At 42.5% G+C, this 19,857-nt stretch overlaps 1 protein-coding gene across 5 annotated transcripts in view; it reads right to left on the minus strand.

Moving 5' to 3' along the window:
* The window catches only part of GLRA2 (glycine receptor, alpha 2), a 284,008-nt gene that overhangs the window by 45,778 nt on the left and 218,373 nt on the right, over positions 1–19,857 (minus strand). For all 5 annotated transcript variants that reach the window (XM_006835620.1, XM_006835617.1, XM_006835619.1 and 2 more), the window contains one exon: positions 2,232–2,381. In XM_006835620.1, the coding sequence (XP_006835683.1) occupies positions 2,232–2,381 (150 nt within the window). The remainder of the gene's footprint in view (positions 1–2,231; positions 2,382–19,857) is intronic.

Below are 19,857 nucleotides of genomic sequence, written 5' to 3' on the forward strand. Positions count from 1 at the left end.
ACCAACCAGAAGTTCAGTGGTTCAAACGCACCAGCCAGTCTGGGGCGAAAATATATGATAATCTGCTTCCATAAGGTTTCCAGCCTTGGAAACCTTGTGGGGCAATTCTTTGTCTTATAGGGTCACGGTGAGTCCAAATGGGCTTGAAGGCAAGGGCTTGGGAATGGCTGCTAGTCAGTGATGTTGTTGTTGTTAAGTGCCTTCCAGTCAGTTCCCACTCATAGGGACCCTGCATAGGGTTTCTGAGGAGCGGCTGCTGATCTTGAATGGCCGACCTTGCAGATCAAACCAACTTTGGAGTCCAGCGCATGGACCCACAGCGCCACACCAGGACTCCTTGTCAGTAACGTTAGACGCTGCTAATCGATCACAGACCTTATTCCCAAAGAGCCCAGATACAGCCTAAGAATCCAGCACACAGATTTCAGGAAAGGCCTTCCAGATTATCAGAAGGGGGAAGCAAATTATTTGCTATTGCTGGCCTAGGAGAGGGAACATCATTGGGCCAGGATGGTGTTTCTTACATTTATTTAATCAGAAGACTCACCTGGGCTACTTGTTAAACACACAGACTCTTTGTGTTTTACCGGCAAACCTCCTGAGTCAGACTTTGCAGGGGAGTGAACTGAGAATGAGTTTTGTCTAAAGAGTACCAGGTAAGTCGTTTTATGGTTAAGGACCTTTGGGGAAACCTGGGCTGTATTGGAGCACCTGAGAGGGGTTGTTGAATGACTTCAACCTCCTGCCGACTAACGGGCAGGTGCGATGTGAGTCATTTTAACTCTGTACTGTTTTTATGTTGAAATAGCCTCACAATCTAATACTAGTTCCTGGAGACCTTGAACTTGGGCCACTGTGTGCCGAACTCCTCTGCAGGAGATTGAAGATACGGTTCGCACCACCAGGGAGGAGAAAATTGAGAAAGACTCCAAATTCAAAGGTGATGTGCAGTCGAGAGAACATTGGTGTTTTTTCAGTCTTTGGCTGTGGTAGGACATGTTCCTGAGGCAGGGAAGAGAAAGATCCAGGGTGGCCAATAGGATCCCAGCCTTGGAAACCCTGTACAGGGAGGGTCACTATGAGTCGGCACCGACTCCACGGCACACCACCACCCATTACCACCACTAATCGAAAAGTTGACGGTTCAAACTAGTGGTGCCTCTGAAGAAACATCTAGCAATCTCCTTCTGTAAAGAAGTGCAGCCAGAGTGCTCCTTGGAGGCCAAGGTGGCCAAACTTCGTCTCTCATACTTCGGACATATTGTCAGGAAGGACCAGTCGCTGGAGAAGGAGATCATGTTTGGTAGGGTGGAGGGTCAGAGAAACAGAGGAAGACCCCCAGCAAGATGGATTGGCCAAGTGGCAGCACCGATGGACTCAAGCGTGACAATAGTAGTGAAGTTGGCCCAGGATCAGGCCGTGTTTCATTCTGCTGTGCATAAGTCACTATGGGTCGGTACTGACTCGATGACACCTAACAACAACAACAGATTTTCCAGCAAGTGTGATTAGCCTTTTCTCAGGAGGGTCAGATTTTGAAAACGATCTCTCATCTGTTAAGTGTAAAGTTTTAACATCTCTATCCATGTTGTGACATAGTTGTTGTTATTGTAACCTGCTGTTGACTCATTGTGACCCTGTTTACGGTTTCCAAGAGTGGTTGGTAGATGTGAACTGCCGACCTTACAGTTACCAGGCCAGTGCTTACCCTACAACATCACAACAGGGCTCAGTGATGTTGTTGTTGCTGCTAAGTGCTGTTGAATTGGTACCGACCCACAGAGACCCTGTTTCTGAGGAGCAGCTGGTGAGCTTGAACCGCCAACCTTGCGATTCAAACCAACTTTGCAGTCCAGTTCATTAAAGCCCAGCGCCACACCAGGACTCCCAGTGATATGATGGTGGTTGGTGGTGTGCCGTGGAGTCAGTTCTGACTCATAGCAACCCTGTATAGGGAGGGTTTCCGAGGCTGTAAATCTTGACGGGAGCAGAAAGCCTCATCTTTCTCCCACAGAACTGCTGGTAGTTTTGAACTGCTGACCTTGAGGTTGGCAGCCCAACATGTATTCACTACTCTACTAGAGTTTCAGGACAAATCAGGATTAAAACAGCAGCATCCTTAGCGTCTTCCTCTTTGTATGTTTTTTTTTTTCTATTTTCTGGATCACATGGCCTGGTTGACCAGGGCCTCCAGTTTCATGTGGCTTTGTCTGACCAGAGGGGGACTGTACCTTATTCTGCCTCTTCTGTCTTCTTCGGAGCCTCAGGAACTCCTTGTGCTGCCTGGAGACAAAGTTGACAGCTGCATACTCCAGCAAGGCGGCAAAGACGAACAGAAGGCACACGGCCATCCAGATGTCGATCGCTTTTACGTAGGAGACCTGAAAGGAGAGAGCACCACTATGAAAGCCGGCAGGGAAACCGGGTTCCTAATGGCTTGAGCAGCAGAATGGCCTCATTTCCCTTTGTCAAGGATTTCCTAGCCTTTCCTTAAGAAAGTGCTGAAAACAAAGGAAAAGAACCACATGACTGATCATATCGATTGACACAAAAAAGGCATTTGGCAAAATCCAACATACATCTGATAAAAGCACTAAAAAAAAAAACAAGGAATAGAAGGGGAATTCTTCAACATAATTAAGGGCATGTATACATAACCAGGAGTCCTGGTGTGGTGCTATAGGATAAGCACTTGACTGCTAACCATGAGGTAGGCAGTTCAAACCCACCAGCTGCTCCTCAGAAACCCTATACAGGGTTGCTGTGAGTTGGAACTGACTCGACAGCACTCAACAACAACAACAACATACATAACCAAGGGGAACGCAATGGCTTTGTAAGATAAGCATTAGACTGCAAACCACAAGGCTGGCAGTTCGAGCCCATGGTAGAAAGATTAGGCCTTCTGCTCCCTCAAAGATTAATAGCCTCAAAAAGCCTATGCAAGGTTGCTGTGAGTTGGGATCAATTCAATGATACTTAACAACAACAACATTACTCTCAATGGAGAGAAACTGGAAGTATTCCCCTTACATACAGGAACCTGGCAACGATGTCCTTTATCACCACTCCTATTCAATATTGTGTTGAAAGTCTTAGCCAGAGCTGCAAGGCAAGAAAGGGAAATTAAAGGCATCCAAATTGGCAAAGAAGAAGTAAAACTCTCTCTATTTGCAGATGATCTGATCCTATACATAGAAAATCCTAAAGACTTGGTGAGAAAACTATTGGAAGTCATTGAAAGATTCAGCAAAGTAGGAGGGTACAAGATCAATTCCCTAAAATCAGTCAGATTCCTTTACACTGATAAAGAACTCTGAAAAGGATATTAGGAAAACACTACTAATTACAATTGTTGTTAAGTGCCATTGAGTTGGTTCCGAATCACAGCGACCCTGTACATATAGGGTTTCTGAGGAGCAACTGGTGAGCTTTAACCACTGACCTTGTGGTTCAAACTGACCTTGCAGTCCAGTGCATTAACCCACAGCACCACACCAGAAGCCACCCAAAATATGAAATAGGAATAAATCTTACCCGAGAAACATGACCTATGCAAAGAAAACTACAAAACATTACTACAAGAAAACAAAAAAGACCTACAAAATTGTTAGAATATACCATGCTGATGGATAGGAAGTCTTAATATAGTGCAAATGTCAATACTACCCAAAGTAATCTATGTTGTTGGTGTTAAGTTCTATTGAGTCGGTTCTGACTCATAGCTCATCCTACTGCGCCACACCAGCAAGCCATTACTGTACAACAACTGACAGACAACAAACTGACAGACGTATTTATTGTCAAAAGGCACATTTCATAATCTATCTTGAAGTACAATGCTGTCTGTGATAGGATAATATACATATGCCTACAGGAGTCCTGCTGTGGCACTGTGGGATACTTCACTGGACCACAGGGTCAGTTTGAACTACAAGGTCTGCAGTTCAAATTCATCAGCCGCTCCCTGGAAACCCTATACAGTGTTGCTGTGAGTCGGAACCAATTTGATGGCACTTAAGAGCAACAAAAACAGATGGGTTAATACCACTATTATTCACATTAATGCACCAACCACTAAAGCCAGTGATGATGAAATTGAAGAATTCTACCAATTTCTTCCGTCTGAAATTGGTCAGATATGCAATCAAGATGCATTGATAATTATTGAGAATTGGAATGAGAAAGTTGGGAACAAAGAAAAAGGAACGGTAGTTGGATAATATGGCCTTGGTGATAGAAAAGATTCTGGGGGGGAGCACATGATAAAATTTTGCAAGACCAATGATTTATTCATTGCAAAATACCTTTTGTCAACAACATAAACAATAACTATATACATGAGTGTCTCCAGATGGATTACACAGGAATCAAATTGACTACATCTGTGGGAAGAGACAATGGACAACAACAACGAAGAGTTGACTTAATTCAACATGTTTTTAATTCTTCAACACATCTAGCATTCCTGGAACACTTCTTTTCTTAGCAAACAATTATTTGTCTTGTATTTACTGTTCTGGGACAATCCTGTTCTCTTGTAGTAATAGAACATTACCAATCACAGCTTCTTCTTTAGTTATATATTATTCAGATGGTACATAAATGTTTTAGGACCCAATAATGAGAGGACTTTGTCAATGCCTGATATATGTTCACACCAAGAGCTAAGTCTAATCCAACTGATCAGTTATTCCTCTCCTTCCTGGTATTTATTTATAGTATTCACAAACTTGTAAAACTTTCCTCATCACTTGCTGGACATCAGCAGGCCAAGCACGGATTTGGTTTATTTTATAGCTGCTCATAAATGAATCCTTTCAGTCTCTTAATCATTTTAGTTGGTCTCTGACTTTCCTCCAAATCACGAACATCTTTCCCGTATTGAAGTACTAGCATTAAATTCATTATGGATTTAGAGGGTGGGGTGAGACATCCATTACATATTAAGTGATGGCCCTTGGATCTGGCCTCTCAGCATTGAGATGCCTTTTTGTTGCTTTTCCACAGCTCTGATGTCAGCTTCTTCTCTCTGGCTGCTAATCCTCAGATGTTTGTAACTTACATCTGCCTCTGTCACTTTCTTTTTATGATTCTTGGGCTTTTTTTATGATCCCTTCCTGAGCTACTTTAGTACAGACTTACAAAATAATTTTCAAAAGTAAGTAAGCTCTCCAAACATTCTTATGACTCACTGAGTTAGTATCTTTCTGGGCATATTTAATTCAGAAAAACAAAACAAAATCATTGAAGACCTACTATGTGGAAAGTACGGTAATATCTGTTCTAATGCAAAGTGGGATGGAAGACACAAGAATGATTAAAATGAGCAATGATTCTTTCCACCCTTTGATTTCCCAGATTACAACCTAGGGGACCCCATTCACCCTGGGATCCAGCTAATGTCACTCACATAGACCAGGGATACCAGCAAACTAGGATTTCAGCTAGCAGGTCAAATCCTGCCCATGACATTTTTTTTGTAAATAAAGTTTTATTGGAACATAGCCAGTTCCATTCATTTATCTATTGTTCATGGCTGTTTTTGCACTAAAATGGCAACACTGCGTAGTTGTAATAGAGATTATATGGCCCACAAAGCCTAACATATTTACTATCTGGCCTTTTACAAAAATGTTTGCTATCCCCTGACATAGACTATGGTGTTTCCTGGTGAGTCTTGGATTGTACATCCCACTGGCCTTAGTTTGGTGCTCAAGAAACCCATAATTTACCAAGAGGGAAATAACATGAGCACACAACTGGTACAAGGTGGAGGGTCCGTGTACTAAGGTTGAGGAGGGACCGAAAGGCTGGTGGAATATGGAGTAGATGAAGGTTGACATTGTCAGGGAAAGTCAGCAAAGACTTAATTCCTGGATGTTGTGGTGCTTAACTTCAGGTTTAAGGAAAACCAGGACTTGAATGGGTAGAAGAAACTGTAAAAGCAAAGTTGTGAAGATGGGAGAGAGCAAGGATGGATGGTGGCTGAAATATGCTGGCACCTGGGTGTGTGTGGTAAGGGATAGCCCAGTTCCGAGAGGACTTGAAAAGCCAGGCCTAGTGCTTGGGTTTCAAACTACTCATAAAGATCAGCTACTGATTATCTTGAAGTGGGGTTTAGATCATTATCCTGATACTTTTGACTATCCACAAAAGCAAAAGTCTTAGCAAAAGCAAATGTTTTCCCCCATTATAGGAATTTACCTTCCCTCCACTCACCACATTTAACTCTAACCAAGGCAATACAATTCTCTTCCAAGTTCTTTGCCACATCTCTGAATCTTTGACTGGATCCTCTTCTTCAAAAATCCCTACAATTTTTCCCTCTTCAACCTTTGCTCTTTCCTCACATCTCAATGAACTCATCCGCTCCTATTGCTTTCTTCTTACTCCCAGATGTGTGTGTGGGGGGGTATGAAACATAATGAAGTTTGTCCAAGTTCCCACAATTCCACTTCCTGAGACACTGGTGGTGTTAAGTGCCATTGAGTTGGTTTTGACTCATAGTGACCTTGATAGAGTCTCCATTGCTGCAAATTTTTATGGGAGCAGAAAGCCTTTTCTTTCTCCCACAGAGTGGCTGGTGAGTCCGAATTGCCAACAGTATGATTAGCAGTCCCTAGTAAACAAGATTGCCCAGTTCAATTGCGTGTACAATGGAATGCATGCAGAAGTTATATGTGCCACTTCATGGCCTTTAAAATCACCCCTGAGGTCCCTTCTGCAACATGCCTAAATGACCCAGGGCCACTCAGCTCATGGTGGAGTATAACATAGGTAAGAACGAAATTTTTATCATATTAAGCACTAGAGAATTCAGGGGTTGTGTTGCCACAGCTCCCAAATCCATTCCTCAACCCTCATCTTTCATCTTCTTTCCTATGGTAATTCTAAAATGGCTACAGGTAGAATCTGCAAAAACAAATTCATTAAATGCCCCCTCCTTTCCATCCGTTTTATTAGGAGTCTTCCTCACCAGAAACCCTTGACTTCATCTCTTGTCCTCAATCTGTTATAAAGACTCAACATTTCTTTCTTTATAATACCCTTGGGTTTATTCTTTTCTCTTCATTAAAAAAATATAACTCCACCTCTAATCATCAACACTTCATATGTTAGGTGCCATGAAGTCAGCTCCAACTCATAGTGACCCTATCTCTGCACAACAGAACGGAGCACTGCCCAGTCCTGTGCACCATCCTCACAATCATTGTTATGCTTGAGCCCACTGTTGCAGCCACTGTGTCAATCCATGTCATTGGAGGTCTTCTGATGATGCTTTATTTTATCAAACATTATGTCTTTTCCCAGGGACAGTTCCCTCCTGATAGCATGTCCAAAGTATGTGACATGAAGTCTCACCATCCTCGCTTCCAAGGAGTATTCTGACTGTGCTTTCAACACAGATTTGTTTATTCTTCTGGCAGTCCATGGTTCTTTCAATATTTTTCACTAACACCATAATTCAAGTGTATCAGTTCTTCTGTGGTCTTCCTTATTCATCGTCCATCTTTCACATGCATATGAGGCGATTAAAAATACCACGGGTTGGGTCAGGCACACCTTAATCCTCAAAGTGATATCTTTGCTCTTAAACACTGTAAAGAGGTCTTTTGCAGTACATCTGTTCAATGCAATATGTCGTTTGATTTCTTGACTGTTCCTTACATAAGCATTGATTCTAGTAAAATGAAATCCTTGAAAACATCAGTCTTTTCTCTGTTTATCATGATGTTGTTTATTGGTCCAGTTGTGAGGATTTTTGTTTTCTTTACATTGAGTGGTAATCCATACAGAAGGCTGTAGTCTTTGATCTTCATCAGTAAGTGCTTCAAGTTCTCTTTGTGACAGCAAGCAAGGATGTGTCTTCTGTATATCACAGGTTGTTAATGAGACTATAACCCTGATGCTGCTTGCTTCTTCGTATAGTCCAGGTTCTTGCATTATTTACTCATCATATAGATTAAGTATGTTGAAAGGATACAACTCCAATGCATACTCATCTGATTTTTCTTTTTTTTTTTTAGAGTTTTTATTGTGAACTGAGTGATAGTCTATATGGGAGACCATCGGCTTTACACCATCATTTCACTGCAATATTTATAATCTCCTCCGTGTATTATTATTCAATAGTATTTGCTTCCATTCCCTCTGTTTGTTTGTTTTTTTTGGGGGGTGGGGGTGGGGGTTGGGGTGTACACAGAAACACTCAGGAATATATAATAATTTAAACAAAGGCACATTCTGCAAGTCTCTCTTGGCCGCCAGCACACAGTCCCTCTCTTTCCATGAGGCCAGAGTCCTCAGCTGCTCCCTCTTCCCATGTGTTCATCTCTGCCTTCATCTCTGATGTCACTGCTTCTCTGGCTAGGGTCCTGCACTACTTGTGCTCTTCTCCCTTGATGGTCCTAAGATCCTCTGTTTCTGGACTGTAAGATTAACTACTCCCCCATTGTTGTTATAAGACTTCTACGTTTACAGTTGTGACACTCACAATTAATCATGATAACAATTACTCACTATTGAATCATAAGAATCTTTTCCCCATCTCTTTTCACCAGACCAGTCTAGACAAGATGAAAACTATTCAGTGGGGACTCTTTCTTCCCCCTCAGACTCTTAAACTAAACTCTCATTTGAAAACTTGTTAGCCAGTCAACTTTGTGCCTTTATGTAGCCAATGTCTTAAGCTGCCCATTCCTATCTACCCTGTATCCAGAGAGAATAGCATTGATATTTGATGTGAAGACTCCTTCCCTCTCAGTTGGTATGTTGAGCTACTACATCCATTAGTATAGGTCAAGTTCTTCCTGATTTTAAATCATGTAGTGTTCCCTTGTTCTGTTCAATGGAGTACCTCTTGGCGCAATGAAATGTTCTGAAATTCACATTCTTCACAATGTTATCCATAGTTTGTTGTGATCCACACAGTCAAATGCCTTTGCATAGTCAATAAAGCACAAGCAGACATCTTTCTGGTATTCTCTGTTTTAAACCAAGATCCATCTGATGTCAGTAGTGATGACCCTTGTTCCATGTCCTCTTCTTAATCTGGCTTGAATTTCTGGTGGCTCCCTGTCGATGGCATTGCTGCAACCACTTTTGATTTATCTCTGGGAAAATTTTACTTGTGATATTAACAATATGGTTAGATGCTTTCTGCATTCTTCTGGGTCAGCTTTCCTTGAAATGGGCACAAATATGGATGTCTTCCAGTCTGTTGGCCAGGCAGATGTCCTACAGATTTGTTGGCACAGACAAGTGAGTGCTTCCAGTGTTGCATCAGTATGTTGAAACATTTCAGTTGATATTCTGTCAATTACTTGGACCTTTTAATTTCATTAATGCCTTCTTCCTTCATGCCATTGTTTTGTTTTGTTTTGTTTTTAAGTTTTTATTGTGAATCGAGTGAAAGTTTATGGGGCAGATCATCAGTTATACATTCAACAAATCATATACTTTGTTTCATTACAATGGTTATAATCCCCTCCGTGTGCCATCAGATAACAGTATTTCTCTATATTCATTTTAGCTCTCTCTCCCTCTTTTTTAAAACATTCAGGAATATATAATAATTTAAGCCACCGAAGGACACATTCTGCAAGTCTGCCACCTGGCTGCCAGCTCATTCCCTCTCTTCCCATGAATCTAGAGTCGTCAGCTGCTCCCTCTCTCCATGTCACCATCTCAGTCTCCATCTCTGGTGTCGCCGCTTCTCTGGATAAGGTCCTGCATTCCACTTGTGCTCTTCTCCCTTGATGGTCCTAGGGTCCTCTGTTTCTGAACTCTAAGATTAACTACTCCCCATTTTTGTTACAAAATATCTACCTTTACAGTTGTGACACTCACAATTAGTCATGATAACAATTACTTACTATTGAATCATGAGAATCTTATCCCCATCTCTTTTTACCAGACCCATCTAGACAAGATGAAAACTATTCGGTGGGGACTCAATCTTCCCACACACATTCTTAAACTAAACTCCCTCTTGAAACCTTGTAAGCCAATCAATTCGTGCCTTTATCCCCCCTCCCCCCCTCATTTTAGGTAGCCAATGTCTAAGTTGCCTGTCTCTATCTACCCTGTATACAGAGGGGATAGCATTGATACTTGATGTGATGACTCCTTCCCTCTCAGTTGGTATTTTGAGCTACTACCTCCATGAGTATACGTCAAGTTCATCAAATTGTAGCAATTTACCCTCATTTCCTTTATCAAAAAAGTATATATATTTTCCTCTAGTCGAATACTGATTATCAAGCCACAGAGGCTAGGTCAAATGGGTACTGTCTGCAAGTTTGGGTGTTCTTGTGCATCTCTCCACTCTTCATATCTGCTGGATGCTTCTTTCTCAGCTCTAGTATGTCCTTGTCCATGAGCTCAGGTGTCCCCAGGTCTCACCACACTTTGAACCAACCAGCCCTTCCTCTTCTCTCTCTCATCTCCAGGTCAACAGGCGTCTACCATGCTACTGGTTCTTTATAAGTTGTTGTTGTTGTTAAGTGCCGTCAAGTTGATCCCGACTCATAGTGACCCTGTATAGGGTTTCCAAGGCACAGCTGGTGAGCTTGAACCACCGACCTTGCAGTTCAAACGGCTTTGCAGTCTGGCACAGCACCACACCAGTACTCCTCTTTATCAGTGGTACCTCCTAAAATGGTTGAACATCAACCAATTCTTTTTGGCACAGAGGCTCCGTGTTCCTTCCATCTTCTTTTGATGCTTCCTACATCATTCAATCTTTTGCCCTAGAACACTTTAATATTGTAAATTGTGGCTTGAATTTTTTTTCTTCTTCAATTCTGTCAGTTTGAGAAGTGCTGAGCTTCTTCTTATCTTTTGGCTTTCTGACTCCAGATCTTTGCACATTTTGTTATAATACTTTACTTTGTTTTCTTAAGCTGTCCTTTGAAATTTTCTGTTCAAATCTTTTACTTCGTTTCTACCTTGTGTTTTAGCTAGTCTACGTTCAAGAGAAAACTTCAGTCTCTTCACTTGTTTGTTTGTTTTGGGGTTTTTTCCTTCTGGGTTTTCAATATCTGTTTGCTTTCTTTTGTGTATGATGTTATTCTACAACTGCAACAATACTGACAGCTGGTTATTACACCAACTTCCTAACTTACCCTCCTGTATTCAGTTCCTCCTGCTGGCTCTTTATCTTTATGCTTTGTGAGGTTACAGGTAAATAATAAGTTTGATTTTGCTGCACATCTGCAGAAGAGCTACTGTGACTGCCTATAGCAGACTTAGGTCTCCAAGATTCTGTACCGCATGCGTCCATCCTGGGGAATCAGTCTCATTTCACTTTTTACTAACACCAGTAGCGTAGTGGCTACGAACCGCAAGGTCAGCAGTTCGAAACTACCAGCCGCTCTGCGGGGGAAAGATGAGGCTTTCTGCTCCTGTAGAGATTTACAGCCTCGGAAACCCTGTTCAGGGTCGCTATGGGTGGGAACCTACTCGACGGCACTTAACAACAACAACAACCCTGTGGTGGTGGTGGTTATGTGCCGTGGAGTCAGTTCCGACTTATAAGACTCTGTACAAGGTTTCCTATATAGAGGCTGTAAAATCTTTATGGGAACAGAAAGTCTCATCTTTCTCCCGCGGAACAGCTGGTAGTTTCCAATTGCTGACCTTAAGGTTCGCAGCCCAATTCGTAACCACTACACTACCAGAGCTCCTTGTACTTTGTCTAAATAATTCTGCTTACTACCAATGAGGAAGCCAAGTTCATTCCCACTGTCATCTCTGTCTATACCAGTGCTTCTCAAATGGGGATGACATTTTTGAACCATAAGGTCGGTGGTTCAAGCTCACTAGCTGCTCCTCAAAAACTCTCTACAGGGTCACTATAGGTCGGAACTGACTCAATGGCACTGAACAACAACAACAGAGACATTGGGCAATATTTAGAGATGTTTTTGGTTGTTATAACTGGTAGTGGGGGACGAAGCAGAGGGAGGCTGAGGAAATGGGAAGCTGTTGCTACTGGCATCTAGTGCGTAGAAGCTAGGAATGCTGCTCATCATCCTACAATACACAGGAGAGCTCCCACAACAAAAGAATTATCCAGTCCAAAATGGTAACAGTGTTGAAGTTAAGAAACTCCTGCCAGTATAGAAATTCACCCTGTCTTTTTTTCTTCCTGTTTCTTCTTTCTCAAGGAGCAACCCAAGTTCCATCTCCTGGGTGATGTTTTCTCTGTGTGTTCTGGCTGTAGAATCTTAACACATGTCTAAGCAGGATCATCCAGTTTCGTGTTTGCTTCATGAATACATATTTTATTCACCCAACCAAAGTATGTATGTTTGGAATGGGAGTAATATAGAAAAAGATCTAGTGATTTCTTTTGGATCCATGCCACTGGAGTACAAGTTTTTGTGCACATAGTAAGTACCCCACATATGTTTATTGATTGACAAATTAACCAATGCTGTTGTTGTTGTTAAGTGCTGTCAAGTCAGTTTCAACTCACAGCAACTCTGTATAGGGTTTCTGAGGAGCAGCTGGTGGGTTTGAACTGCCAACCTTGTGCTTAACAGTCCAGTGTTGATTGTACAGTGCCACACCAGTAGTCCAATGTTGTTGTTGTTGTTAAGTGCCGTCGAGTCGGTTCCGACCCATAGCGACCCTGTACAGGGTTTCCAAGGGTGTAAATCTTTACGGGAGTAGAAAGCCTCATCTTTCTCCCGCGGAGCGGCTGGTAATTTCGAACTACTGACCTTAAGGTTCGCAGCCCGAGTCGTAACCACTACGCTACCAGAGCTCCTTTAGATTGCATAAATTCAGATTCAGTTTACAATCACTATCAATGGTTTATATGGAGGGACACACACACAAAAAAAGCTACAAAAGAAAAAAAAAGACAACGAAAGGAAGAAAAGAAGGGAGAATTTAGCTCATCTGGTCTTTTAGAGCTAGTCGAGATTTCTCTCCATTTTGCTTTCACTAAGTGAATGAAGGACAATATTGGTCTCATTGCCATCTCATGTAGTATATATCCATGTCTGGTGGAAAAGTATAGTCAGTCAAGTGGTTTAAGTCTTTGTGACTTTGGATAAAGTTTTTGCTGTGGTTTGAACAGATCGGTTAGATGGTGGAATTTGCCACTTTGCTTGACTATTTGGGCATCATGTGGACAGTCCTTAGAGCTGTTTCCCCTTCACATTTTTTTCCAGTACTATCTTGGCATTTTTTGAAAATGTTGGCAAGTTTTCTTTAATGGTATTTTTCATTAATTGTATCCTTGGTTCAGTCTCAAAATGGACAACCAAGCACAAACTTATTTACTTTAGCCTACAATTAGTTTTGTTGGTGTTTACAAACGATATTGTTTCTTGGGTCTTGAAGCTAGTTGTTTATCCCCACCAAAGAAAGAACGAGTTATCATACCACTACACAAAGGAGGCCTGGGGTGGCGCTGTGGGCTAATGCGTCAGACTTCAAAATTGTTTGAACTGCAAGGTCGGTGGTTCAAGCTCACCAGCTGCTCCTTGGAAACTCAATACAGGGTCGCTATGGGTCGGAATCGACTCGATGGCACTTAACAACAACAATACACAAAGATTGTCTGAATATCCTTAAAACTTAGATACACTCTCTTTCATGGGCAAATACTCCCATGTGGCAATGTGCCAACTAAAGTATATCCACATCCTTAGCCCCTAGGCTGACCCCAGGCAACTATCATATCCTCCAGTCAGCTAGTCAAGGAGGATTGGTTCTAACTATGTAGTTTAGAAAGTACAGAAAAGTCCCAAGTGACTATAATCAACCAAGAATTAATTTTTAATCAAAAAGAGACAAAATAGAAGTCATAGGGTAACCTCAAAATACTCAGATATTTTTCTTTAAGTAGAATGATCTCTTACACCCACCTACCTGAGTCAAATTATGCATCTCCAAATTATGCATCAAAAGCTTTGCTAAACCAGCAAATGAGAAACTTTTATTCCCTGCACAGTACAATTTCATTTTACCTAATTGAGAAGTGGGAAAACTTTAATTAGCCATGATTATTGAAGCTGTTGAAAGGGGGAGATATCTGTTAGTCACAGTAGCCTGAGTTGTGCTTCCGTTTCATGGAAGATAAGCCTTTGGTAGCTCAAATCCATTTGTATTTTATTGAATGATATGAAGATACATATCTCTTGGGAAGGTATACCACGGCCCTCTCTCTATCTCCATTTTATGGATGAGAAAAATAAATTGATTAAACTCAGGTCTAACTCTCACATTGCTAATGATCAACTGAGGTGGCCATGAGAAAGCTCCGTGGGAGAAAGATGAGGCTTTCTGCTCCTGTAAAGATTTACACCCTCAGAAACCCTACACAGGGTCGCTATGAGTCAGAACTGACTTCAGGACCCCTAAGTACCACCTCTCCACCAATAGTAGATTTCAGTGAGTTCTGCGAGTCTTCCTAGTGAATTGTAAAAAAAAAACAAAAACAAAAACTGAGGGTGGTTTTTGGAAATCCCCAAATTAGAAGTGGTATCACAAGTGAGTGGCTGATAGATTCGAACCAGCTGAGCTTGCGGTTCGCAGCCCACCTCATAACCCAGTACTCTATAAGAGCTCCTTGAAATCTCTTTTACTCAGGGCTATCTTTATTACAGGGAAAGTATGTGTTAACATCAGCCATGGGAAGAGTCTGTGAGGGTTCCAAGCATATAGTTTCCATGTTACTCAGAATGTGTCACTCTCTTGATACCAGTAAGTTTCAAAAGCAAGGAGTATTACCCAGGAAGTTCATTCAAGCCTACCACCCAGAGTTTTTATTGGGGCTTCGTTACATAGAGATATGATTGACTGATAATTGCCTAAGTGGTTGAACTCAGTCTCCAGCCTCCTCCCCTCTGGAGGCTGGGATGCTATCCCCTGGCCCAAAGTCCCTACTCTAACTTATATGACATGCCAGCCCCAACTCTAAGACAATTGAATGTGCAGTGAACTTGTTAGTATAAACTATCAGATAGGGTTGAGGGGCTGTTCATGAATAACAGACACTCATATCATTGGGAAAGTTCCAAGGGTTATGTTCCAGGAAGGCAGACAAAGGCCAGACCTTTCTTTGAGTGAGGCCAAATTCTTGACTACACATGGAGAGAAACTATTCATTCTTAGAAATGACATCATTTCCATGCACCTAACTAGACCCATGCACCACTCAAGGCACCACCCGGTTGGTCCTGAAGGTGGTCAACTCTTGTCCTGATGAACCTTTTGTGATCTGAAGGGTACTGAACTCCTGAGTAGTGCTTTCCAATGGCTATCTCGGCAAACAGCCCTCATCAGAGCTGTTTTGGAAAAACAACCCTGAAGAAAAGAGCCAGTCGGGTTATGTCAGTATTGGAAAGACAGTCACAGGCTTCGGGGGGATGATGGGATGATGCTCCACTTACCGGATGTTTGTGTTCTCTGTCTATGTGTCTATGCAGCTCTCTCTCTCTCTCTGTCTCTCTCTCACACACACACACACTAGGGAGAATGTAAAGATGGGGAAAAAAGGAAGAAAATTCATAGTTTTGGAGCCATGCTGATTTGGATTTGAATCCTAACTGAATGACCAATGAACTTGGGAAAATTATTAACTTTCTGGAGCCTGAGTTTCTTCATAGTGAAATAAAAGCCCAAGAATTCTAGTCTCATGGGGAAATTGGAAGATTGAATAAGATACTTTTATGCAAATCCTAAAACTAGTTTGGCAGATTGTAGACACTCAGTCACATTGGTTTGCAAGGAATGAGCTCGTGAAGACATCATGTCATTCAAAACCTGCATAATTCAAGACAATTTTCCCCAGAGGAATCAATGGAAAGTAGGATCTGTTGTGTTTCATGTTCACTGCTGGCATTTAGACATTATTAGTATGTTTATATTGCAGTATTTCCAATTCACATAGTGTGAACTCACTGGTGTAGTGAGTACTTCCTACATGTCAGGGGGACTGAAATATGTTGTTGCATAAACACAAGAAAACAAAAGCGCTACCAGCACCACCATCAACAAAAAACTTGCACCAACACAACACAATGAGGTATCTTCATTACAAGGAGTGGAAACCTGAACTCACTCTACCTTTTCCAGAATCCTGCAACAAAAGAGTGGTTGAGCTGGGAGTTCCCTCTCATCCCTCTTGACTCCCAATTCTGTGCTTTTCTGGCTCACTGACCCCCTGGGGCAACCTCCCTGTCTGGGAGGTGAAGCAGGAGAATTACTCAGAGAACATGGTTCCTACCAGATGACAACAGCTGATGTAAAAGCTCAGGGAGACAGCGTGGGCAATGGAGCTGACAAGTTAGAAACAACAGCCTTGTCACGGCTGCGAAAACGGGAAAGAACATCAACAATTAGCGCTTCTCTTTCTTGTAGGCAGGAGCCCTGGTGGCCCAGTGGGTGAAGCATGGGGCTGCTAACTGAAAAGCGGGTAATCCAAACCCACCATCTGCTCGGTGGGAGAAAGCTGTGGCTGGCTGTCCACCGTAACGATGACGGCCTTGAAACAAGTTCTAAAAACCGTCCAGTCCCACTCTTTAAACTGGGACTGTGTGAAAGGCCTTGGGATGGTGGTTAGGTTTGGTAGTGGTGACAAAGATTGTGTCCTTCTACTTTGTTTCTCGTGTCTCCTGAATGAGGAGCTTGATGGGAGGAGGCGCCTAGAAGAGCTGAAGAGTATACTCTTCCTGTTCCGGGTTGACTGACTTATGATTTCCAAGTCGATTGGAAAGTAAGAAGAGGTCAGAATAGGAAAATATTTGGGCCAAATTCTCACCCTTCGTCACCATTTCTGAAATGCAGAATCTCATTAGCGTGAGTGGAAGGGCCTGTATTGAGTCTGTGCAGGTTCTTAGCCATCCCAAAAAAGTCTCCGATGTCCTGCTGATGGTGGGTGACTTCTGAGGTGACCAGTGGGTAAAATGTGTAAGGAGTGTGTGATGCTGGGTCACAAAATAGTGGCAGTCTTAGAAGTCCAGTACAGACTGTGCTGCTGATGGTGGTTCTGTGCCGTGAAGTCGGTTCTGACTTATAGCAACCCTGTACAGGGTTTCCAAGGCTGTAAATCTTAATGGGAGCAGAAAGTCTCATCTTTTTCCCTCGGTAGTTTCGAACTACTGACCTTGAGGTTAGCAGCCTGATTCATAACCACTACGCTACCAGAGCTCCTTAGTTCAACCTATAGAGGTAGAGAAAGCACTTCGCTGAGAACACCTAGAATCCTGTATTGACTCTGGGGTACAAAGAGGCCTCTGCTGATGCTGAGCTTCTTGAATGCACTCAAATCCTTTGACCACTGGAGGTAGGACAGGTCCTCCTTTGGTGCAGCGCTAAAGAATAGTTCGCAGATGAGACTGGCATGGGGTATTAATTTCACTTGAATGGTGGAGTCATTGGAAGCTGAGGAGCCTCTGGCCTGTGGCCTGTACTTTAATGGGGACTCACAGTGGAGGCTGCAGGTCAGCCAAGATATCTCAATAGGAGCCAACTTGACAAAAGCCTTCCCTTATTGGCATGTGACCTGCAGACTTAAGCCTGCCGTTAACCTAAAGGTCTTGGAGCTAATCAGCAACCTACTGTTTTAAAACATCCAAAGTGAAATTGAAATGAAAAAAGTCCAGGTGCCCATCAAGCCCCAGGTTCCATGTGGGGAGGGAAAACAAGAAAAGGGGCTGGGAGTCCATCTGAGGTGGGGAATTAATGTAATACAAAAGCCTCTAGCTGGGCTGCTCATTTCACTTTTTGTTACTGTAAATTACCAAACATCAGGCCTCTACTGTGTCCATTTCCTGTGTCCATTTCCCATAGCTGGGCAGCATTTGCATGCGTGTCAGTTTCATGTACCCAAAGGGGGAAGCACAAATCATCCACTAATAATTAGGTACTGATTTGCAGTGGAGCCCTGGTAGCACAGTAGGGTAAGCACCAGACTGCTGATTGTAAGCTAGGCAGTTCAAACCTACCAGCCATTTCACTGGAGAATGATGAGGCTGTCTGCTCGGGAAAACCCTATACAGGGTCTCTATGAGTCGGAATCGACTTGATAGCTGTGAGTTTGGGTTTTGATTGGTTTATTTGTAATAGATAGTAGCTGCAGAAGTCTGTTGGCAATTAAAAACAGGGCAGAACAAAACAAAAATCTCTAATGCTTCTTGAATAAAATGATAAATGAAAGTGCAAGCTCTTAGAAACAATGAAAAAAAGCTTATACCATCAGGAGGCCTTATTAATTTTCCAAAATGAAAGTGTACAAACTGCTGAAAAGATAAAGTCAAAGTAAAAAAGATGTTGGTTAGACTCATTGGACACATCCGTTTCTAATATATCAATTGCACATATCTGCTTCAGCGAGTGTAGATCAATCTCAGGCTCTAGGTGGATATCAATCCTGAAGGACCATTTAAACAAAGAGGAGACAGCAGAGCTGTGGCGGAGAGAGCAATGAGAAGATGCCAGAGCCGTGGGTCTTGGCTTTGCCACTGGCTCTGAAAACTTGGTCCCATTACTTCATCTCTGTGGGTCTCAGGCTCCTCCTAGGAGATGTAAAAGGGCTAGGCTGAACACCTCCAAGATTTCTGCTACTTTAAGATTCTATGACTCGAGAGAAATAGGAGGTGATGAGAGAGGAAATCAAAGTCAATACCAGGATGGGGTACCAATCTTAAGTCCCAGAAGCATGCTTCTGACCCTCCACTCTGCCTTCTTACCACCTTGAACACCATCCAATAAATCATAGACAGGAACACTTTGCCTAAAATGATCAATTCATTGATTAGAAACAGACTGTGTTGATAAAGAAAGCATTATCAACCTGTATGTGTTAAACCGGTGTAAAGCAGACACCCTGAGCTTACCTGCAGCTTCAGTGGGCAATTCCCAAGCATCCTGCCAGCTACTCACCTCAAGTCCCTGAATCTCCCTGCTTTTCTGCCTAACACGTTTCTCTGGCACATTGCTAACATGCTCACCCAACATGCAAAGCATCCTAGAACACTCCTAGAGGCAGCCCTCAAACATGAAAGGATGGAAGATGTCCTGCTACTACTTTGTGGGACAAGTCTGAAAAGCATTCTACACAGTTCAGCAGAGGGTCCCGAGCAGGACTGAACCCCCGTTGCCTTTGATGCTAACCACCTAATAGCGCTTCCTTCCTCCTTGTTCTCACTGCATGCTCTCACTTGCACTTCTTGAGATCACCTCCAAATACACTTTAGGGTTGTAGTCACTCACATGAAAGACTGCTGTTTACCAAAACAAATGACCAAAAGCTAAACTTCAAACTAGAAAGCATGATATACAAATGATGCCTGCTGCATCCAGTGCTGTTTAGAATCAGAAGGACAAACAAACAAAGGACATATTCTCCAGAAATTCCCTTTCTTACTGACAAAAGTCCTGTATCTGGCTGGTTTATATATCATGTGTAAGAATGGAGTATTGACTTGGCTCAGTAGCCAATCTGGAGAATTACATGTAAGTATCAAATCAATTTGAGATGTATGTTACCTGTATAATTTCTCATTCATCCTTTTACTCTGCACAGCTAGTTTTATATTTAAGAAATTAGAATTGTGTAGTTGTAACAGAAACTAGTATTTTATGTCTAATGCTTTTGAAACTCAAACCTGAGCCTACTGCCATCAAGTTGATAAGGACTCATAGTGCCCCTCAGGACAGAGGAGAACTGCTCTTTGGGTTTCAGAGACTGTAAGTCTTTAAGGGAGCAGACAGCCTCATCTGTATCCTGTGGAGGGGCTGGTGGGTCTGAACCGCCTATCTTGTGGTTAGCAGCCCGATGCTTAACCCTCCGTGCCATTGTTGTTGTTGTTAAGTGCCATTGAGTTGGTCCCG

Source organism: Chrysochloris asiatica, unplaced genomic scaffold, assembly GCF_000296735.1.
Source record: "Chrysochloris asiatica unplaced genomic scaffold, ChrAsi1.0 scaffold00018, whole genome shotgun sequence".
Taxonomy (NCBI): Eukaryota; Metazoa; Chordata; class Mammalia; order Afrosoricida; family Chrysochloridae; genus Chrysochloris; species Chrysochloris asiatica.